At 33.5% G+C, this 17,135-nt stretch overlaps 3 protein-coding genes across 3 annotated transcripts; all 3 read right to left on the minus strand.

Annotated features, from left to right (window-relative positions):
• Positions 1–1,270: 1,270 nt before the first annotated feature.
• On the minus strand, positions 1,271–2,654 carry LOC139881720 (uncharacterized). The gene is made up of 3 exons (XM_071866144.1): positions 2,523–2,654; positions 2,029–2,316; positions 1,271–1,867 (listed from the first exon to the last, which is right to left on the minus strand). Exons 1-3 carry the CDS (start codon positions 2,652–2,654, stop codon positions 1,271–1,273), a joined length of 1,017 nt encoding a protein of 338 aa, XP_071722245.1.
• Positions 2,655–10,533: 7,879 nt separating this feature from the next.
• Positions 10,534–11,188, minus strand: LOC139881721 (uncharacterized). Its single transcript, XM_071866145.1, has 4 exons — positions 11,161–11,188; positions 10,786–11,079; positions 10,651–10,743; positions 10,534–10,538 (listed from the first exon to the last, which is right to left on the minus strand). The coding sequence occupies exons 1-4, from the start codon at positions 11,186–11,188 to the stop codon at positions 10,534–10,536; spliced, it is 420 nt and encodes a 139-aa protein (XP_071722246.1).
• A 5,348-nt stretch (positions 11,189–16,536) lies between these two features.
• Positions 16,537–16,989, minus strand: LOC139881722 (protein FAR1-RELATED SEQUENCE 5-like). The gene has a single exon (XM_071866146.1). It carries the CDS (start codon positions 16,987–16,989, stop codon positions 16,537–16,539), a length of 453 nt encoding a protein of 150 aa, XP_071722247.1.
• Positions 16,990–17,135: the final 146 nt, after the last annotated feature.

The raw sequence follows: 17,135 nt of genomic DNA on the forward strand, positions 1-17,135 counted from the left end.
ATTTTTTTTTTGTATTAAATTATTGTTTGTGGAAAGAGAGTTGGGGAAAAGTTACATGAAAAAAATGCTTTGATAGGAAGTCATCTCAGAATGATGTGGCCTTCAGCTGAGAGTTTTTAGCCCTCTTACGTATTTTCCCTTGCGATTTAGCATTACCGACCTATTTAGTATGATTGGCTGGTTTGTAAATAGCGAGGTGACAACTTCAGGCAACTTATTGATTCCCTCTAACATCGCCTACTCCATCTGGGGTTGGATACTTGAGCACTTGGTGCTTGAATGAAAAGACAACATCGAACTTGGCCAGGCTGTTTCAGCCGAAGATGAAATTATAGCTCGCGAACAATTTGGCTCATCAGTAAATGTGTCAAGCTCGAATAAGATTTTGAAGATTATTAATAAACGAGCCAAGCTCACTCGCTTCGTTTAGAACTAACATTTAGTGAACCAAATCCGAACTATACCAAACATTTCATGAACTTGACGGTATTTTAGATTAACGCTAATTATATAATGTTGTGCGTTAAATTATAGTATAAATTTTTTCGTTTAATATTATATAAATATAAAAAATTAATGTTTATATGTTACATCATATAATATTTTTTGGATTAATACGTACTGATAATCATAAAATTTTATGAATACTAATAAATTAATGTTTATCGTGTTATTTTTATCATTTAATAATTTTTTATTTTATTATAAATATTTTAAAAAATAAACGTATAGTTCGCTAGTCTTCGCGAATAAAGACGAACAAATCTAAATTTAACTTTTCAGAACTCCTTTATGAACGAACATAATTAGGCTCGATATTTGTTCGGCAATTACTATCTCCAAATAATACCCTTCTCTCCGATAAACGTAAGAAAGGAAAAAAAAAATCTCCCATAAATCGTCATTGTTTCAAAAAGAGAAAACAATAATGCGATTGGCTTCTTTCTAAAAAGGCTGCTCAACAACAAATGCTACCTATTCCAACCAAAGATGAAGGAAGAAAGACTGAATGTCAAACATAACCTTTATTCAAACTCCAATCAAGGATTTTTACTTTCAACCATCCCCACATGTACAAATTAAAAAATCAAAATCAAAACACGATATCTAAAATTCTCATGAATAATTTATTTCAGCTGTTCACTCAAATGCTGCAAAACATTAGTAATTTGTCCGAAATCATGGACACGTACACTTTTGTTTAGACACAATATAAATCTTGTTAACACAACAATTGATGGATTAATCCGATAGGGAAAACTAATAATACTCAGCACCTTACATCTGCTGGCGGAGTTTTTGCCAGCTCAAATGCAATCGGAGTCGATGAACTGTTACCACAATTTCTACCAACTAGTGACTGACCAATGTTAACAGAACTCTCCTCGAGAAGTGGTTTCTTAGCAGCAACCGCTTTGAGTCGGTATCGTTCCGCCCTAGACCCGATCACCTGTCCTAATATCGATGCAGCAATGGTAAATGCCATGGCAGATTTCGGCATCAGTACCGATTTCCGAAGCATGGCTATGAAAGGGACAGCTGCATGAACAGCAGCAAACCAAGAAACTGAGAATTTTTCAGTGTGTTCCCTCCATATCCCCAATGGAATATTTGCCGACATACCCAACAATCCAATAGCGAGTACTTTCGCAGGTAGAGGTTGAGGACGCAAATTCTTGGCAAACGCAGTTCGAGCTATTGCTGCTCTGGCTTGTACTATGGGTGTTGGGCACTTGTATTTCATGCCTGGAGGTAGCTGAAACACTTTTGCAACTAGTGGCAGGACACCGCTTACTGCTCTATATGATTTTGCTATCGGACAGTTCCCCATTTTAAGCCACTCTTCACTCATAGCTTCATGATTAGACTTTCCTCCCTGCACAAAACGTATTAAAAAGTTAAATATATATATATTTATTTTTAAATGACAATATAGTCTCAATTATTTTTGGCACACAAGTAGATCATAAATATTAACTGTTGGTCAATCACTCGCGATATTTTGTATACAAAATGACATTGACTAACATCGGAGGAAGATTCTTTCTTGGAGGATTCGGATTTTCTTTTCTGATTCTTCCACTTATCAGAGAATGCATCAAAACTAAAAGGCCCTCCAAAGGATGAGAGACTGATGGTGGCTGCCTTTGCAGCTAAAGGATTGAACTTGGGTGGGTTTGGCTGAGCTTCAACACTCTCAGAATGCACGTATGCCCGTTCTGACAGAGGCACCACTCCATCACTACCGTGAAAAATTCTAAATGCCATATCAAAATTCGGCCCATCTTCAAATATGGGGCCTTTTCCGCCACGTACCTATAGGGGATTAAAAAGGACGGAAAATAAATTTAATCACATGATTGGCAATTAAGAGTTCCAGAGACGAGATATCGACAAACTGGGGATAGTGAATTGCTTTCTAACTCAATAATTAGCACTATGTAGCATAACGCGTTACGATAAGCTTAATACCAAAAAAGGCTTCTGACAAACACCGATCAATCAGGAAATCATACACTCACAGGCAATGGAAAAGCCAAGGAGGAGAAGGAGAAATTGGTTGGCTCATTAATGTTCCTCAGAAATGGGCATCTCAAAATGTCCGATGGAGTGACAACAGGATCCTCATGCGGGCATCTCAAGAAAGAGTCCATTACTAAAGGAAGCTAACCTGCGTAGAGGGGAAATAGAAATTGAGAACGCTTTCAAAAAATGAGGGAAATAAGGACAAACTGATTCCAGAACGGTAAAATGCATGGTAGTTCACTTCAATCTCAATTCTCGAGAAAAACAATTGTTCATGAACTAAACATTATATTCTATTCCAGATAGAATACATGCCGATGGTTCTAGTTAACTATCCATATTAAAGACCAGACAGTAAACGCATAAGGATTTATATCAACAGAAACTACTTCATGTGTACAGCCTACTTATAGCGAAACAGAAAACTTTGATGAAAACTTTACATTTTAGGAAGTACTCCAACATAAGTCTAGAGAGAGAGTTAGAAATTGACACGAGTCTTGAAGGAAAAAACCCAAATATAAACCTAATAATGGCATTTCAATCTACAAACTCCATAGAACAGAAATTAGCACAACCATCAAAGGCATGATCCAACAACTTCAGAAAATTAAACTTCACAGTCAAATTCATTCATCTGATCCCCGTAAACAAAATGACATCATAGCAGATTCAATAAACTTAAAACAGTTGACTTCAAAAACCTAGAATTCAGGATATTGACCACTATGTATGATAAAAATTGAATTACCAGAATCTGATCATCAGCACTCATGAAAAGGGTAAACAATAAAGAAATCAGCCATTAACACTGAAATTCAAACTACTAAATCAACGAAAATATCGAAAATATCCCCAAATATTATCGAACATACATAACCCTGAGTGATGTAAACATCAACAGAAATTAAAAAATAAAACAGCATAAATAGCGGTTGGAAAGATGACGAAGACGTACCTTAAGCAAGCAACGACGAACAGAGAGAGAGAGAGAGAGAATGAAAATGTGAAGAAAGGAATCAGAGAGAGAGAGAGAGAGAGAGAGAGAGTTAGGTAAAGGAGATGAACGAAAGAGAAAGCTATTGATTGAATTGTTTATTAATTGTATTGTTGTGTTGTGTGATGATAGTATACGTACAAAGAGAAAGATGAAACGACGCCGTGTAGGCGTGGTCAGCACACGCCTTTTCAATTTAGTCTTTTTATTACGCTTAGTTTAGGTAAGGTAATTTGACAATTCCAATTTGGTTGGGCTGGATCGGGTGCAACAAATTTTCAGTAAGTCAAACGCTACCGTTATTATTCATTACTACTCATAAACTTTGTTCATTTTTATTTTACCTAAATAAAAAAATTGCGTGTTAATTGAGATTAGTAACGAATAAATGTATTCACATTTAACCTTCACAAAATGATACATGTATCCATTTCTTATTATAATCAAAATATAAGATGAATGTATCCAAAAAAAAAACTAAAACTGGGAAGTATTTAAATATAAAAATATAAATTATATATTCCATTCGATGTTATCTATGAAAATTGACTTTTGGGCTTTGGCTTATAAGAATTTAGACATGATCACAGATTTATTAAAATAAAAATGATATTTTCTTATATTTTGTATGTTTTGAGTTTTTAGATTCATTATTTATATATACGTGTATTTAGAGTTAAAAAATTTCACTAGATATATATTAATGTGAATGAACTTAAAAATTAAAATATCATGTATTTTGAGATAGATGTAATAAAAAACAAATTTAAATGCCAAATTTCAATCCGTCAATAAAAATCCACGTATCGAATTTCGATTTAACGATAAAATCTGTAATGTGAACAAATAAAAAAATTGTCAAATTGTCTACGAGATTTTAAATAATACGAAGTATTTTCTAAAGTCAAAATTTATAATATAACGGCGTCATTACGTGAATTAACGGTAAACAATCGGTTTCCGTAATCCTGACCAAAAACGATAAAATAGCGGACCTCCTAATTGAAAAATAAAACAGCATAACTAATTCCTAAACTATATTTTAATAACATACAGGGGATGTATGCCTATATTTTTCCCATATTCTTATAATAACTATAGATTATTCAAATTAATATGACATCCGGTTGTTCAAATTTCTAGCGTGTGGCTGCCACAAGTTATTTTCTTTTGAATAATCGGCATTCTGTGGGGACTTTGGTAATATTAGTCAGTGAACCCGTCCGTTGGACGGAAAAATTCGTACATTCAAAAATTAATAATTATATCATATGAGAAATTATATAATAATTATTTATTTTAAATATTATTAAATCTATATAAAATATTATATTCAAATATAACTATTTTAATTTTATAGCAATTATAATTATTTTGATTTGATTTTAATTTCAAATCTACAATCCTATTAAATTTAATTTTTTTTTTCAATTTTCTTTTTTGAACGTAATCAAAATTAATAAACATAACAAAACGTAAAAGTTATATATCAAGATTGATTTCATAATTAAATTTATAATTGCATCTAATCAATTTAATTGTTCATATTGTTTGAAAAATAATATATGTCCGTTTTAATTAAGAATAGAAACAAAAATATAACGTATTTTTATGAGGAATAATAGTTAATGAAAAATTAAAAAAATAATATATATTATAATTTAATTAGGAAGAATTTTTTCAATAATATGAGTTTGAATAGGAAAAAAAGAAAATATGCCCGTTTTAATTAGGAATAGAAAAAAATAATATATGAATTTTAGTATGAATAATTTTGAGACGCCCGCATTTCGACCCCTACTGTGGGCCTAGTGCGGGGCCCGTTGGTACCTTCTATCGTCTGCGGAAACTGGGCCCTAGCCATGCCTCGTAACCTGAACCTGGAAAAAACATTTAATTTGTAGAAAACTGTAAGCTATAACACTGAGTGAGGTTTTATATTGAAAACACTTAATGAAACATTTGTATTCTAAAACATCATAAATTATTTTGTCCTTAGAACTCGTCGTAATATATCTTTATTTTTCATAACACTTACAAAGGAAAATTTCTCGTAAACATTTTTCTCGTAAAACGTGAATTCATACTTTACTTATAATTCCTCGATAACATATGAACTTATCGAACCCCTTTCAGTGAAAAAACTTTAGGATAACTATTATGGGGGACCCACCGTAGTATCCTTAAACTCGGCACCCGTAAACATGGGCGCAATTGAAACTTCCGCTACGTGAACTAGGGAAGCCGTACCCTCTGATCAGACCGAACATGGGGCCACATAAGGACCAAGTACTCTCTTTGGATTGGTCGCCACAAAGTCGACCGAATCCCCTCAAATAAAACATTTATATGTGTTCGCCTTTATACATATATGTAGAATAAGCAAAACTTGCTTTTAAACCTCGTCGTTATTAAAACGTCTAAACATTACTTTATATGTATTAAGTATAATAGAACAACTTGCTTTTAGGGTATTTGGAAGTTTTCTCCAGTTTTCAAAAATATAATACGTAATTATGCCATATATTTAAGTAAAACTTAAAGCAACAAGATAATCGGAAACTATGGCATAGTAATATATATATTTCATAAAGCATCAAAATATTCTTCGCAATGAAAATGAAAGTAACACTCAAAGTTTCTGTATGTCTCGAGTCGTTTCTCCTCGCGTAACTTGACGTCGCAATTAATAACCTAACGAAATATCATTAATTAACCTCGTAAATACTAACGCTTGAAAGAATTACTCGAATTAATCCTACACGTCGTTCGTCCTAAGTATCTTATCTGTAATTTATTAGGTATTTTTATTATGTTTATAACTTGATTGATCATTAAATTTTACCTATAATGGAATAAATTCATAAAATTTAGTAAAAACGTATCTACTGATTGGAAATAATGTTCCATTATTATAGTAATTTTTTTAAGTTAAAATATGGCTAAAATAATTTTTTACAACACTTAGCTATTTTTAAATCATTTTTGACAACTCAATTAATTCAGGAATTAAAATAAATTAAATTTATCTTAGAAAAATTCTGAAATTTTGACATTTTGTAGAAAATAATATTTTTGGCTTACTGTAAAAATTTAGTAGGGTCGGGACCAATAAAAATGATTTTATTTGGTTCGGGATATAAAATAGGTTCGGTTTTGTATGAAATGACCAGAATAATCCTTCTTTTAAAACTGACAGTTGATATTTTTATAAATACTTTAAAAACAGGAGGTTAAAATTGACTTTACTGCCAGGGTCGGGTAAACCGAAATCAAACCGAACTGAATCAGTGGATAGAACCGATTTTATTCCGTGAAATGACTATAAAACCATTGACTATTATTTGACTGAAATAATTCACATTGGTAATCTCGTATATACTTTAAAAGACTGAGGATAGTATGGTCATTTTAATGATTAAGACGGGTTATATAAGAGATTGGACCGGTTCGGCCCAATCATTTTCTTTCTTTCCTTTTCTCTTCTTTTTCTCCGCGCGAACGCGTCGTCGTTGCCCCTCTCGGCCTCGTCGGCGATTTCACCGATTCCGGCAACTTCAAGCTTCAACCCATGTATAGAAATGCTCCTCTCGACACAAAGAACATATTTCCATCATCAATTTCGTCTAAACTCAACCGGGTAAGCTTTAATTTCAATTTTTTCGAATTAGGGTTCTTCGTTGATTTTAGGATTTTTGGCTAATTTTCATACATGTTATTCTACTATGGATTCTAAGCTTATTCATGCAATTTTTTCTACCATTCGAGTCCTATTTGAGTTTTATTTTTTACCTTGATTTCTCTGTTGATTTGCGAGGTTCGGCTTGATTGGAAGAAGATTGACAACGGCGAAGGGAAGCTTTTCCTCTTCTGGAACAAGCTGGAATTCGGCCGGATTTGACTGAGTCAACTCGACCAGTCACTGAGTTGACTCGGTCGGGTTGGCTCAGTGAGTTGACTCGGGCAGAACAAAGATAAGTCTCCTAATTTTCCTGTTTGATTTTTAAGTCCCACTGTTAGAATAGATGTTTGCATGTTGAATTGAATTTAAAACTTGTTTGTATGCATTACCTGTTGAAATGATTTGAGTGAAATGGGAGAGTTGTTGCTTGCTCGGCTGTTCTTTGCTTACTGTTCTAGAGCTGAGTAATTTGGCATAGACACTTCTGGAATTTGCGGTTTGATCTACTGTCGTATATGAACTTGACTTGGGACTGATTTGATTTGGCTGGGAATAAGGTGTGGCTGACTGCCTGTACTATTTGACTGTATTGAGTGCTGCTTGTTGGGTGTTTGAGAGGGTCTGAATCTGTTTAGAATGGAAAAATTGTATGCTGATAATTCCTTAACAGCATATGATGGTTTCCATGTACTTTGATGAGTTTTGGGAGGCTGCCAGCTCACTGAAATGTGGCTGGCATGCAGGCTGCTTTGCAATGACTCTGTGTGATTGTCTAACAGGTGTGTTAGTAATGCTTGCTGACTGATTTTAGTGCTTTGTGCAGAGAAAAGTCAAGGCTGCACTTCCACAAGTATTTGGGCAGTTTTGGTAAACACTTTAGGGCTGCCTAATATAGATTTTATTGGGCTGACTGGCTGGATTGTGTAATAGTGTAGGCTTGCATTTATTTTATTTTATTTTATTATTTTTTTATCCAAAATATGTAGCATTATTTGATATACAACATTGAAAATGAATGTAGAATTCAATTGTATCTTGTGGTTATAAAAATTCCTTGTAGAATTTTTATCCTAAATGTAATTTAAAGTTTTTATTTTATAATTGTATCATTTCCTTGTACAATTCCTTAGCATTGAATTAATTATCTAACGCATGTTTGTTAATTATTAACGCATTTAGTTAATCGAATCTAATCGTCGAACTAACGTCAATACTCGTCGTAGGAGTAACTCACATCTAACGTACTCTCGAGATCCAATTTCTTGCTAAAAGAAAGCTAACTTGACGCTTAAGCAGTAGATGCGTGGAAAATCGAATCTTCCATTTGACATAATTATCGAACAAAATAATCACGTGCGTCGAGATTATTATTTTATTAAAACTATCGCCACGTCAACAAAATTTACACGCAAATCTAAGCTCGATTTAACGAGTCGTTACAAATTTTTTGAATAATAGTTAGGAAATTTATTATGATTAAAATTATTATATTTATTTTTATTAGGAAAAATTAATTGATAGAATTTTATTAGGAATCATTATATTTTTATTGTATTTTGCTTTCCTAATTAGAATTGAAAAAAAAAATATCATTGATTAAAAATAATAACTTGCCTCCTAATTAAAGTTAAAATTCTTAAATATATATGTCAAATTATTATTCGTTAATAAAACGTCACGTGTCGGATATTGATTTAACAATAAAATTAGCAATTGAATTTACAGTTGGAACAAATTGAAAAAATCTCTCTATTGTCTATTAGATTTGTGGCAACCACAAATACTTATTTTGTAATCCTGAATTTGAGAAAGGAGATATTTCGGATTATACCTCTTTACATCAAAGGTTTTGGGGGAAAACTTTACATTTTGCGTTAGCAACGTCCTTAGAATCAACTATAAAATAAGAAGAAGAAAAAAAGGACATATGGTGGATATATTATATCTGAATTTTTAAAATTATTTATATTTAAGATTGTGTTTGTTCATATTATTCAAAAAATTGAAAGTGAAGTACAGTATTTAAATTATTTTATACATAAATTTGTGTCTTTATTATTATATCTTATAATAAATTTGTGAATCTCATAAATTAAACATAAAAAATAATTTTAATTTATTGAATTTTATAAAAATCAAACAGCCCGCTTTGAGCAGTTATTATAATTTTTTCTTTAGTATGATCCTTTAATTAGTTGTTTGTTGATTTATGTTTTTTAGAACCGTAAACAATATTTATTTTTAGAAATATTATTTAATCAATAAAAGTTACCCTTTCACATGAAATAATAAATTATAAGTCTATTTTTGCTCAATTATTTTAGACTTCACACATATATATATATATATATATATTGTGTACAATTTTAAATAATAAAAAGAGAAAAGCCTTCGATCCTAATGAACCAATGACAAGGATAAAAAAGTTGGTTATGGATGTATATTTATGAAATTGAAATTTATTTATAATTTCAATTTTATGATATAAAAACTATAAGAATCACCAAATTGAAACATATGAAAACTTTAAAGGACAAAATATATATATTTTGGATGTATATTTGACTCTCGACCAAATCCCTTATTTGAGATGTTTATATATATTAGTTGTGGATGCTATTTTTTCCTTATAATAACTAGTTTTTTTAAAAAGAAAAAAAAAAGGATAAAATTGTCCAAAGAATTATTTCTAAAACCCTATTTTAAAAGAGGAGGAAGAAATGAAATCACATTTAGTCCTCAAGTTCTTATTGCCACTTTAACCCTAGCAAACCACTTTGAGATACGATACAAGGGAGGAAACAGACAATACAAAATGAAAGAAATTGAAAAGTATCGTCTCCCTACGATATTTTATACCGAATCAACCATTTATCAAAATGCATGTATTAATCACTTTTTATTGTATGATTATGTTATTTATTTTATACATCATGTTGATTTTGTTATACTGCATAATTTGCCAACTATTCTGGTAATTACTAGCAAGTAAAAACTGTGCATGACATAGTGAAAAACTGATGCACGACCTTATATCCTATTACATGTTTTCAAGATATATCCTATTTTGCTTGCCTGCACACTACCAGAATAACTAATCTCTTTGGAACAACTAACATTTTCACAAACACCTTTGAGAGACAACATGGGAAGATGACAACTCAATTCATGCACGACCTGAACTAATTAAACGCTAAATTCCTTTACAATGATGACAAGATAAGTAGAGAGTAATCCTATCATCAAAAAAAAGTAGAGAGTATCCAATATTGTTAATTGTTGCACTTGAAAATCCTTGTTCGCCTTCTAATGAAAAAAAGAGGAAGCTCTATTCTTCAAAAAAAAAAAAAAAAAAAAAAAAAAAAAGCTTTATCCTGATTTTTTACATGTAGCTTTATTGTGACCATATTCTGAACAGTTTGAACACTTGCGTTTTTTTACTGACCGTAAGCTACTTGAAGACCACTCTTGAATATTTTATTTTGTGAGTCTTTTTCAGCATCTTTCGTTCTCCCCTTCGTGTTTAACGGATGAGGGTCTGCAATAATCAATTATGGACATGTTGAGGACTGAGGGTCACCTGCCGAGGTTTGAAAACTTGAATCTAAATGAGGCACTTCTTCGCTCATAGAAACTTCAATTTCCATTGAAGAAGCTTTTATAAATGTCTGACCTAGCTCTTTCATGATAAAGCTATATATTTTAGGCGACTTTTCAGCAAGTACAACTAACTTGATAGCTTCTCGACTCACATGCAAACTTCTCAATGCTCCCGTCAGATGTTGGTCGTCTAAATTAGATGCACTGTTTTCACAATTTCTAACATCTCTTGCAGCTTCTTTAGTCCAATGATCCAACACATATTGACTTGGAACTTCGATAAAATTCTTAGACTGTAATATCACCAAAATGTGTCGACATAGAATCCCCTAAAATTCAAAAAGATGACACTCACATTTGCATGATTTTGAGTTCAACTCCATCGTCACAATATACGAATCTGTAGGAACATAGCAATTGGATATCTTGTATTTTGCTTCAATCCCATTCTTTTCTATTTTTTCTTTTATAAATTGGTTAATCTTCTTAATCTCTTCTTGAAACTTTCCAAAGATATATTTGGTGTAGACTAATGCAGCATGCTCCTCAAGTTTCGATGGACGACTCAATATTCGTGACTTATGCCTAGAGTCGTAATCCTCTTTGTGCTCTCTTACAAAAATTTTATCAACAGCTTTGTCATACTTATGTACAAATGTTATGAGTGCAGATTCAATAATTAATTAGGAGTCTTGTTTTATTTCTCTTTTAGTCTTTTATTAAGAGTCAGTTTTCAATTAGTAGTATGTTTTCTGTTTGAGTTTGGTTTCCTAATTCAAAATCTGTCTAACACTAAAAATACCTATCAGCTTGTATAATAATATTCAAGTCTAAACCTAATAATAACACTAAAAATACCTATCAGCTTGTATAATAATATTCAAGTCTAAACCTAATAATAAATTAGGTTTCTGACTGTCTTTTACTTTATATCTGTGTTTCTGTTATTATTGTCTTGGCTCCTATAACTAGAACTAGGAAACAATCTGTTGACGAAGTTCAGTTAGATAGGCGTTTGAGAGAGCTACGTTCTAATAATTTGGTATCAGAACCAGGTTTATGGCTGACATCCAGACTCTTACCGCTTCGCTGACTATGGTTCAAGATGCGTTGAAGGTGCTTATGGAGCATATTACACAGCTCCTTACAGCTCAATGAATTTAACATGGCTCAGAATGAATTCAACATTTGATTAACAAAGTTAGAAGGAAAAGGGAAAGCAGTTGATGTCGTGGACATTGCGAACATCCGTCTCCAAGAGCATATTGGCACTGAAGGCAACAACAAGGTGATTGTGCTCGATGGAGAAAAACAAGGGAAAGTCGACGATCCCAAGACTGCAGCTGGTCGCCTCCAAGAGCAGATTGATGGTGCCGATAAAGATGTTCAACGGTATGCTAAATTTGATTTTCCAACCTATGATGGGATGTCTAATCCATTAGGATGGCTAGGAATTTGTGAATAATTTTTTGTTCACTATAGAATGCTTGTTGATCAGGTTCAAATTGCTTTATTCCATCTAAGGGATGAAGCACAACTTTGGTTCTTGAAATTAAATAAGGACTATCCACATATATTATGGGTTGAATTTGTTGAGTTTGTTAATCTCCGCTTCTAGTCGCCCTCACGGAATAATAAATAGGGGAAATTATCTGAGTTACGTCATGTCGGATCTGTGCTAGAATACAATCGAGCTTTTCAATTGATCCTCTCACGTGTGAGTGATCTCTTACCAAGACAGGAGGTGGAGCTATATACAAGGGGTCTACAACCATCTATCAAATTTGATGTTGAATCATGGGAACCCAAGACCCTATATCATGCTATGAATCTTGCACGTCAGTTTGAAGCCAAGATTCCGAGTACATTTCCCATTAACAATACCCTGACCGATGTGGAGCCGCAGAAGCCGTTCATCCTAAAATTATCTCCGGGGGAGATGGCCGAAAGAAGGGTCAAGAAACTCTGCTACAACCGTGGCGGACAATTTGTTCCGGGTCATACTTGTAAGAAGCTGTTTTGGCTAGAGCTGGATGATTCGGTTGACTATTATAGTTAGAGTGCATCTTTCACGCTTGGGGACAAGCTCGATCTCCAAGAGGAGAGTGATGTTATGAGTGCAAATTCAATAATTAATTAGGAGTCTAGTTTTATTTCTCTTTTAGTATTTTATTAAGAGTCGGTTTTCAATTAGTATTATGTTTCCTGTTTGAGTTTGGTTTCCTAATTTAGAGTCTGTCTAACATTATAAATACCTATCAGCTTGCATAATAATATTCAAGTCTGAACCTAATAATAAATTAGGTTTCTGGCTCCTTTGTCTTTTACTTTACATTTGTGTTTCTGTTATTATTGTCCTGGCTTCTATAACTAAAACTGGGAAACAATATGTTGACGAAGTTCAGTTAGATAGGCATTTAAGAGAGCTACGTTTTAAAACAAACTCTCGTAGTATGGTTGATAAATCCACAAAATCATTGAAGAAGGCATTAATACTCTCACTTCTTTGTGTAGTATTCATTCCAGCAAAAAATGTACATCTATTATAGACGGGTTGTAACGACCCGAAAATTCGAACTTAGATAATCGTGTATTGATAGCGACGTGCTAATATTTTAGTAATAAAATTTAATCGAGTGATATCAACGCGCGACTATTTTCATTGAATCGATTTGATTTTTCTTCGCGTAGAAAATGAATTTGATATTTTTCGAAAAATCGATTAGCGTTGTATGTGAGTAAATTGTCGAGTAATGTTTCGACCTAATGCTACAATATCGCGGCTGGAGATCGAATTGCGGAACGGATGATTAATTATTAGAGGACCCACATTGACTTTTAATAAAAATTCTAATTAATGTGGTGGGACCCACAAGTATAATTGTGTCTCCCACCACCGCCACTTTCTTTTCTTCCTCTAATTCTTTCTTTTCTTTTCCCTGCACTAGAAGCATATATACTTCCTCCGTCTCGCCATTTTTTTCTCAGCAAGCACAGCAAACAAACAACAACTCCATTATTTTCATTCAAGCAAATACAATCCCATTATAAATACATACATCCAGCAAGATGACAGATATAGAGAGCAAAATAACACACATAAAGTTTTACTCGAAAGCTAAAAATTATACAGAGTTACGGAGAGACGAAATTAAAAATTTTAATGCCTCACCGGAAAAATTTGTTCGCCACCGTGACTCCAATTCCGAGGAGTTGAACCGGCGCTGACGAGAAACAGTGAAGATCACAGCGAGCCTAAGTGTCGAGCCACCGTGAAATAGAGCTCAAAGAACCGGGCCAAGACGAACCAAACGGAACAAGGCCGGAAACCATTGAATTGACGCGCGAACAAGGAGGACAAGCCATCTTCATCGTCGACTCGAGGAGAACGAGAACCGCCGTCTCTGCCGCCGTGAACCAGTGATGCCGACCGAGTTGTTGGAGTCCGAAATCAACGCCGAGACAAGGAGAGCTGTTGAGTCGAGTCCACCCCCTCGACGTCCGTCGATTTCGCCGTGAACCACCGCCACCGACCACTTGAACTCGTCGGTAAGCCACCCTAAACTCCACCGTTTCACCTGCCAACCACATAAAAATGATTGTATAGATGTCTAGAATAACATATATTAAAATCAGACGGAAAGGATCGATTTTTAGAAGTAGAAACCGAAACTTTGAGGCTTAGATCCGGCGAAACGGCTGTGATTTTGGTCAAACCGACCCCAAAACCGTAATCACCTCAACGAAAGCTATTGAACCATGCCGAAATCTCTCGAAAACGGTGACGGAGAAGGGCGGCGGCGCCGCCAGCCGCCGTCCACTGCAGCCGGTTTTTGGGAAATTCCGGCGATGTCTAGAGAGAGAGTTGAATTAGGAGAGAGAGAGGAGAGACGGAGAGAAAATGAAGTAATTCCGAACCGAATCGAGTATATATAATCGATTTTCGTTAAATGACTATTTTGCCCTCAAGTTTTCAAAGTAATTACAAAAATACATTCCGTCTCTGAAATAGTCAAAGGGTAAGCCTGTCTTTTCCGTATACCGAATCTGTTTAAAGTCAGTCCGAACCTAGTTTTTATATTCCGAACCTAATAAAATCATTTTTACTAGTCCCGAACCTACCAAAGTTTTGCAATAAGTTAAATAAATCATTTTGAACATAATATCAAAATTTTGGAATTTTCGAAGTTCAGACTTATTTTATTTTGATTTCTGAATTAATTAAGGTTGTAAGAAATAATTTAAATGCAACTAAGTGTTTTCAAAATTATTTTAAGTAATGTCTCAGTTTATAAAATTATGTAAAAATGACAGAATATTATTTAAACCATTTGGAGTATTATGTGAATTTTTAAATATTTTTCCTTATGTAATTATTTAATTAATGAATTAAAGGAATGAGTTTAAGATAAATATTGGTATAGAATAATTTAGATAAATATTTTAAATTTAAATTAAAGTTACCGCGACGCGCAGGATTAATTCAAGTAATTTTACTTTAAGCGTTAGTACTTACGAAGCTAATAAATGATATTTCGGTAGGTGGGTAAATAGCGACGTCAAAGTTAAGCGAAAGGAACGATTCGAGAAGCAAAGATACTGTGAGTGTTACTTTCTTTTTAATTACGAAGAATATGTTGATGTTTCATGAAATATATATATTACTATGCCATAGTTTTCGATTATCTTGCTGCTTAAGATTTATTTAAATATATGGCATAGATAAGTATTATACTTTTAAAAACTGGAGAGAACTTTCAAATACCCTTAAAGCAAAGTTTTATTTGCTTCTTAACGACGAATTTAAAAGCAAGTTTTGCTTTATTATACATAATATATATAAATGCGAACCCAATATAAATGTTTTATTCGAGGGGGATTCGGTCGACTTCGTGGCGACCAATCCAATAGTACTTGGTCCTTGTGACCCCATGGTGACGGTCTAATCAGAGGGTACGACCTCCATTAGTTCATCTAGTGGAGTTTTGATTATTTACATCCTTGGTGACGGATGTCGAGGTTTCGAGGTTATTAGGATACTATAGTAGGTCGCTCATGTTGTAGTTCCTAATGTTTTTCACTGAAAGGGGTTCGATAAGTTTATATTGTTTTCGAGGGATTGTAATTTATATAATGTTATCAATGAATTATAAGTTTGGTAAAGTTTTATGAATTCAAGTTTTCCAAAAAAATAAAATGTTTTATGACGAGTTCTAAAGACAAAGTAATTTAATATGTTTAAGAATTTAAATGTTTATCATTGAAAATGTTTCATAAAATATTGTCAATATAAAACCTCACTAAGCATTATAGCTTACAGTTTTCTGCAAATAAAATGTTTTCTCCAGGTTCAGGTTATGAGGCATGGCTAGGGCCCAGATTCCGCAGACGATAGAAGGTACCAACGGGTCTCACACTAGGCCCACAGGAGGGGTCGAAATGCGGGCGCCACACGGGTATCCATGACTCTCGAATATCATATAAACCTTGTAGCCACACATTATCGTCTAAATCATAACTAACCATAATCATATGCCAATCCTCCTCGAAATCTTGAACTCTCGGCGAGAGTTTAATGCACTTCTTCATATCCTTCTTGAAAGCCGACTTTTTATGGTAGATATGTGACAATTTTTCGGGAAATTTCTTCAAAATATGCCACAAACATAGACGGTGCCTGGTTTCCTAAACCACCTTAGATATAGCAGCTTTCATTGCCAAATCTTGATCGTTATGAAGAAACAGGTGCCTTATTCCTCATAGCCAACAACCATGTCTTAAAAAGCCATATAAAGCTTTTTTCAGTTTCGTCTTGCAACAAAGCGCATCCAAACAATATTGATTGGCCATGATTATTTAATCCGGTAAATGACGCAAAGGGCATGCGATATTTATTAGTTCTATATGTTGTATCGAAAGTAACAACATCTCCAAAAACTTGATATGCCAATATTGACCTTCCATCGATCCAGAAAAAATTAATCATGCGATCATCGGAATCATCTAACTGGATTGAGTAAAAAAAATCTGAATTTTCAGTTTGCATCTTCCTACAAAACTCAAAAATAATTTGGACATCTTTAACATCTAAATTACGTCTACGGAAGGTCATAAGATGATTCCAACAATCTCTGCCAGTAAAAGAATGTTCACTTGTATTGAACAACGCAACAACTTTTCCCATTGGTAGTCCTTCCTCGTCAAACTTCTAAATAAGACACTTAGCTACATTCGACATGTTTTTATGGTTGCTGAAATAACATACACTATTTGGATTAATCATAGGATGATTGTGATCATTATCGAAGATTTTGACCACCCATTTTTCGT

The sequence above is a fragment of the Rutidosis leptorrhynchoides genome, unplaced genomic scaffold (genome assembly GCF_046630445.1).
Source record: "Rutidosis leptorrhynchoides isolate AG116_Rl617_1_P2 unplaced genomic scaffold, CSIRO_AGI_Rlap_v1 contig186, whole genome shotgun sequence".
Taxonomy (NCBI): domain Eukaryota; kingdom Viridiplantae; phylum Streptophyta; class Magnoliopsida; order Asterales; family Asteraceae; genus Rutidosis; species Rutidosis leptorrhynchoides.

Excerpts from the sequence above, each read along its gene's own strand:
- LOC139881722 (XM_071866146.1), bottom strand. The coding sequence starts at position 16,989 with ATGGGAAAAGTTGTTGCGTTGTTCAATACAAGTGAACATTCTTTTACT.
- LOC139881720 (XM_071866144.1), bottom strand. The coding sequence starts at position 2,654 with ATGGACTCTTTCTTGAGATGCCCGCATGAGGATCCTGTTGTCACTCCA. Across the intron at positions 2,317-2,522 it reads CCTTGGCTTTTCCATTGCCT|GTACGTGGCGGAAAAGGCCC; the intron begins GTGAGTGTATGA and ends AATCCCCTATAG. Across the intron at positions 1,868-2,028 it reads AGAAAGAATCTTCCTCCGAT|TCTAATCATGAAGCTATGAG; the intron begins GTTAGTCAATGT and ends CAGGGAGGAAAG.
- LOC139881721 (XM_071866145.1), bottom strand. The coding sequence starts at position 11,188 with ATGGAGTTGAACTCAAAATCATGCAAAT. Across the intron at positions 11,080-11,160 it reads GAACTCAAAATCATGCAAAT|TTCCAAGTCAATATGTGTTG; the intron begins GTGAGTGTCATC and ends ATTTTATCGAAG. Across the intron at positions 10,744-10,785 it reads AAGTTTTCAAACCTCGGCAG|ACCCTCATCCGTTAAACACG; the intron begins GTGACCCTCAGT and ends TGATTATTGCAG.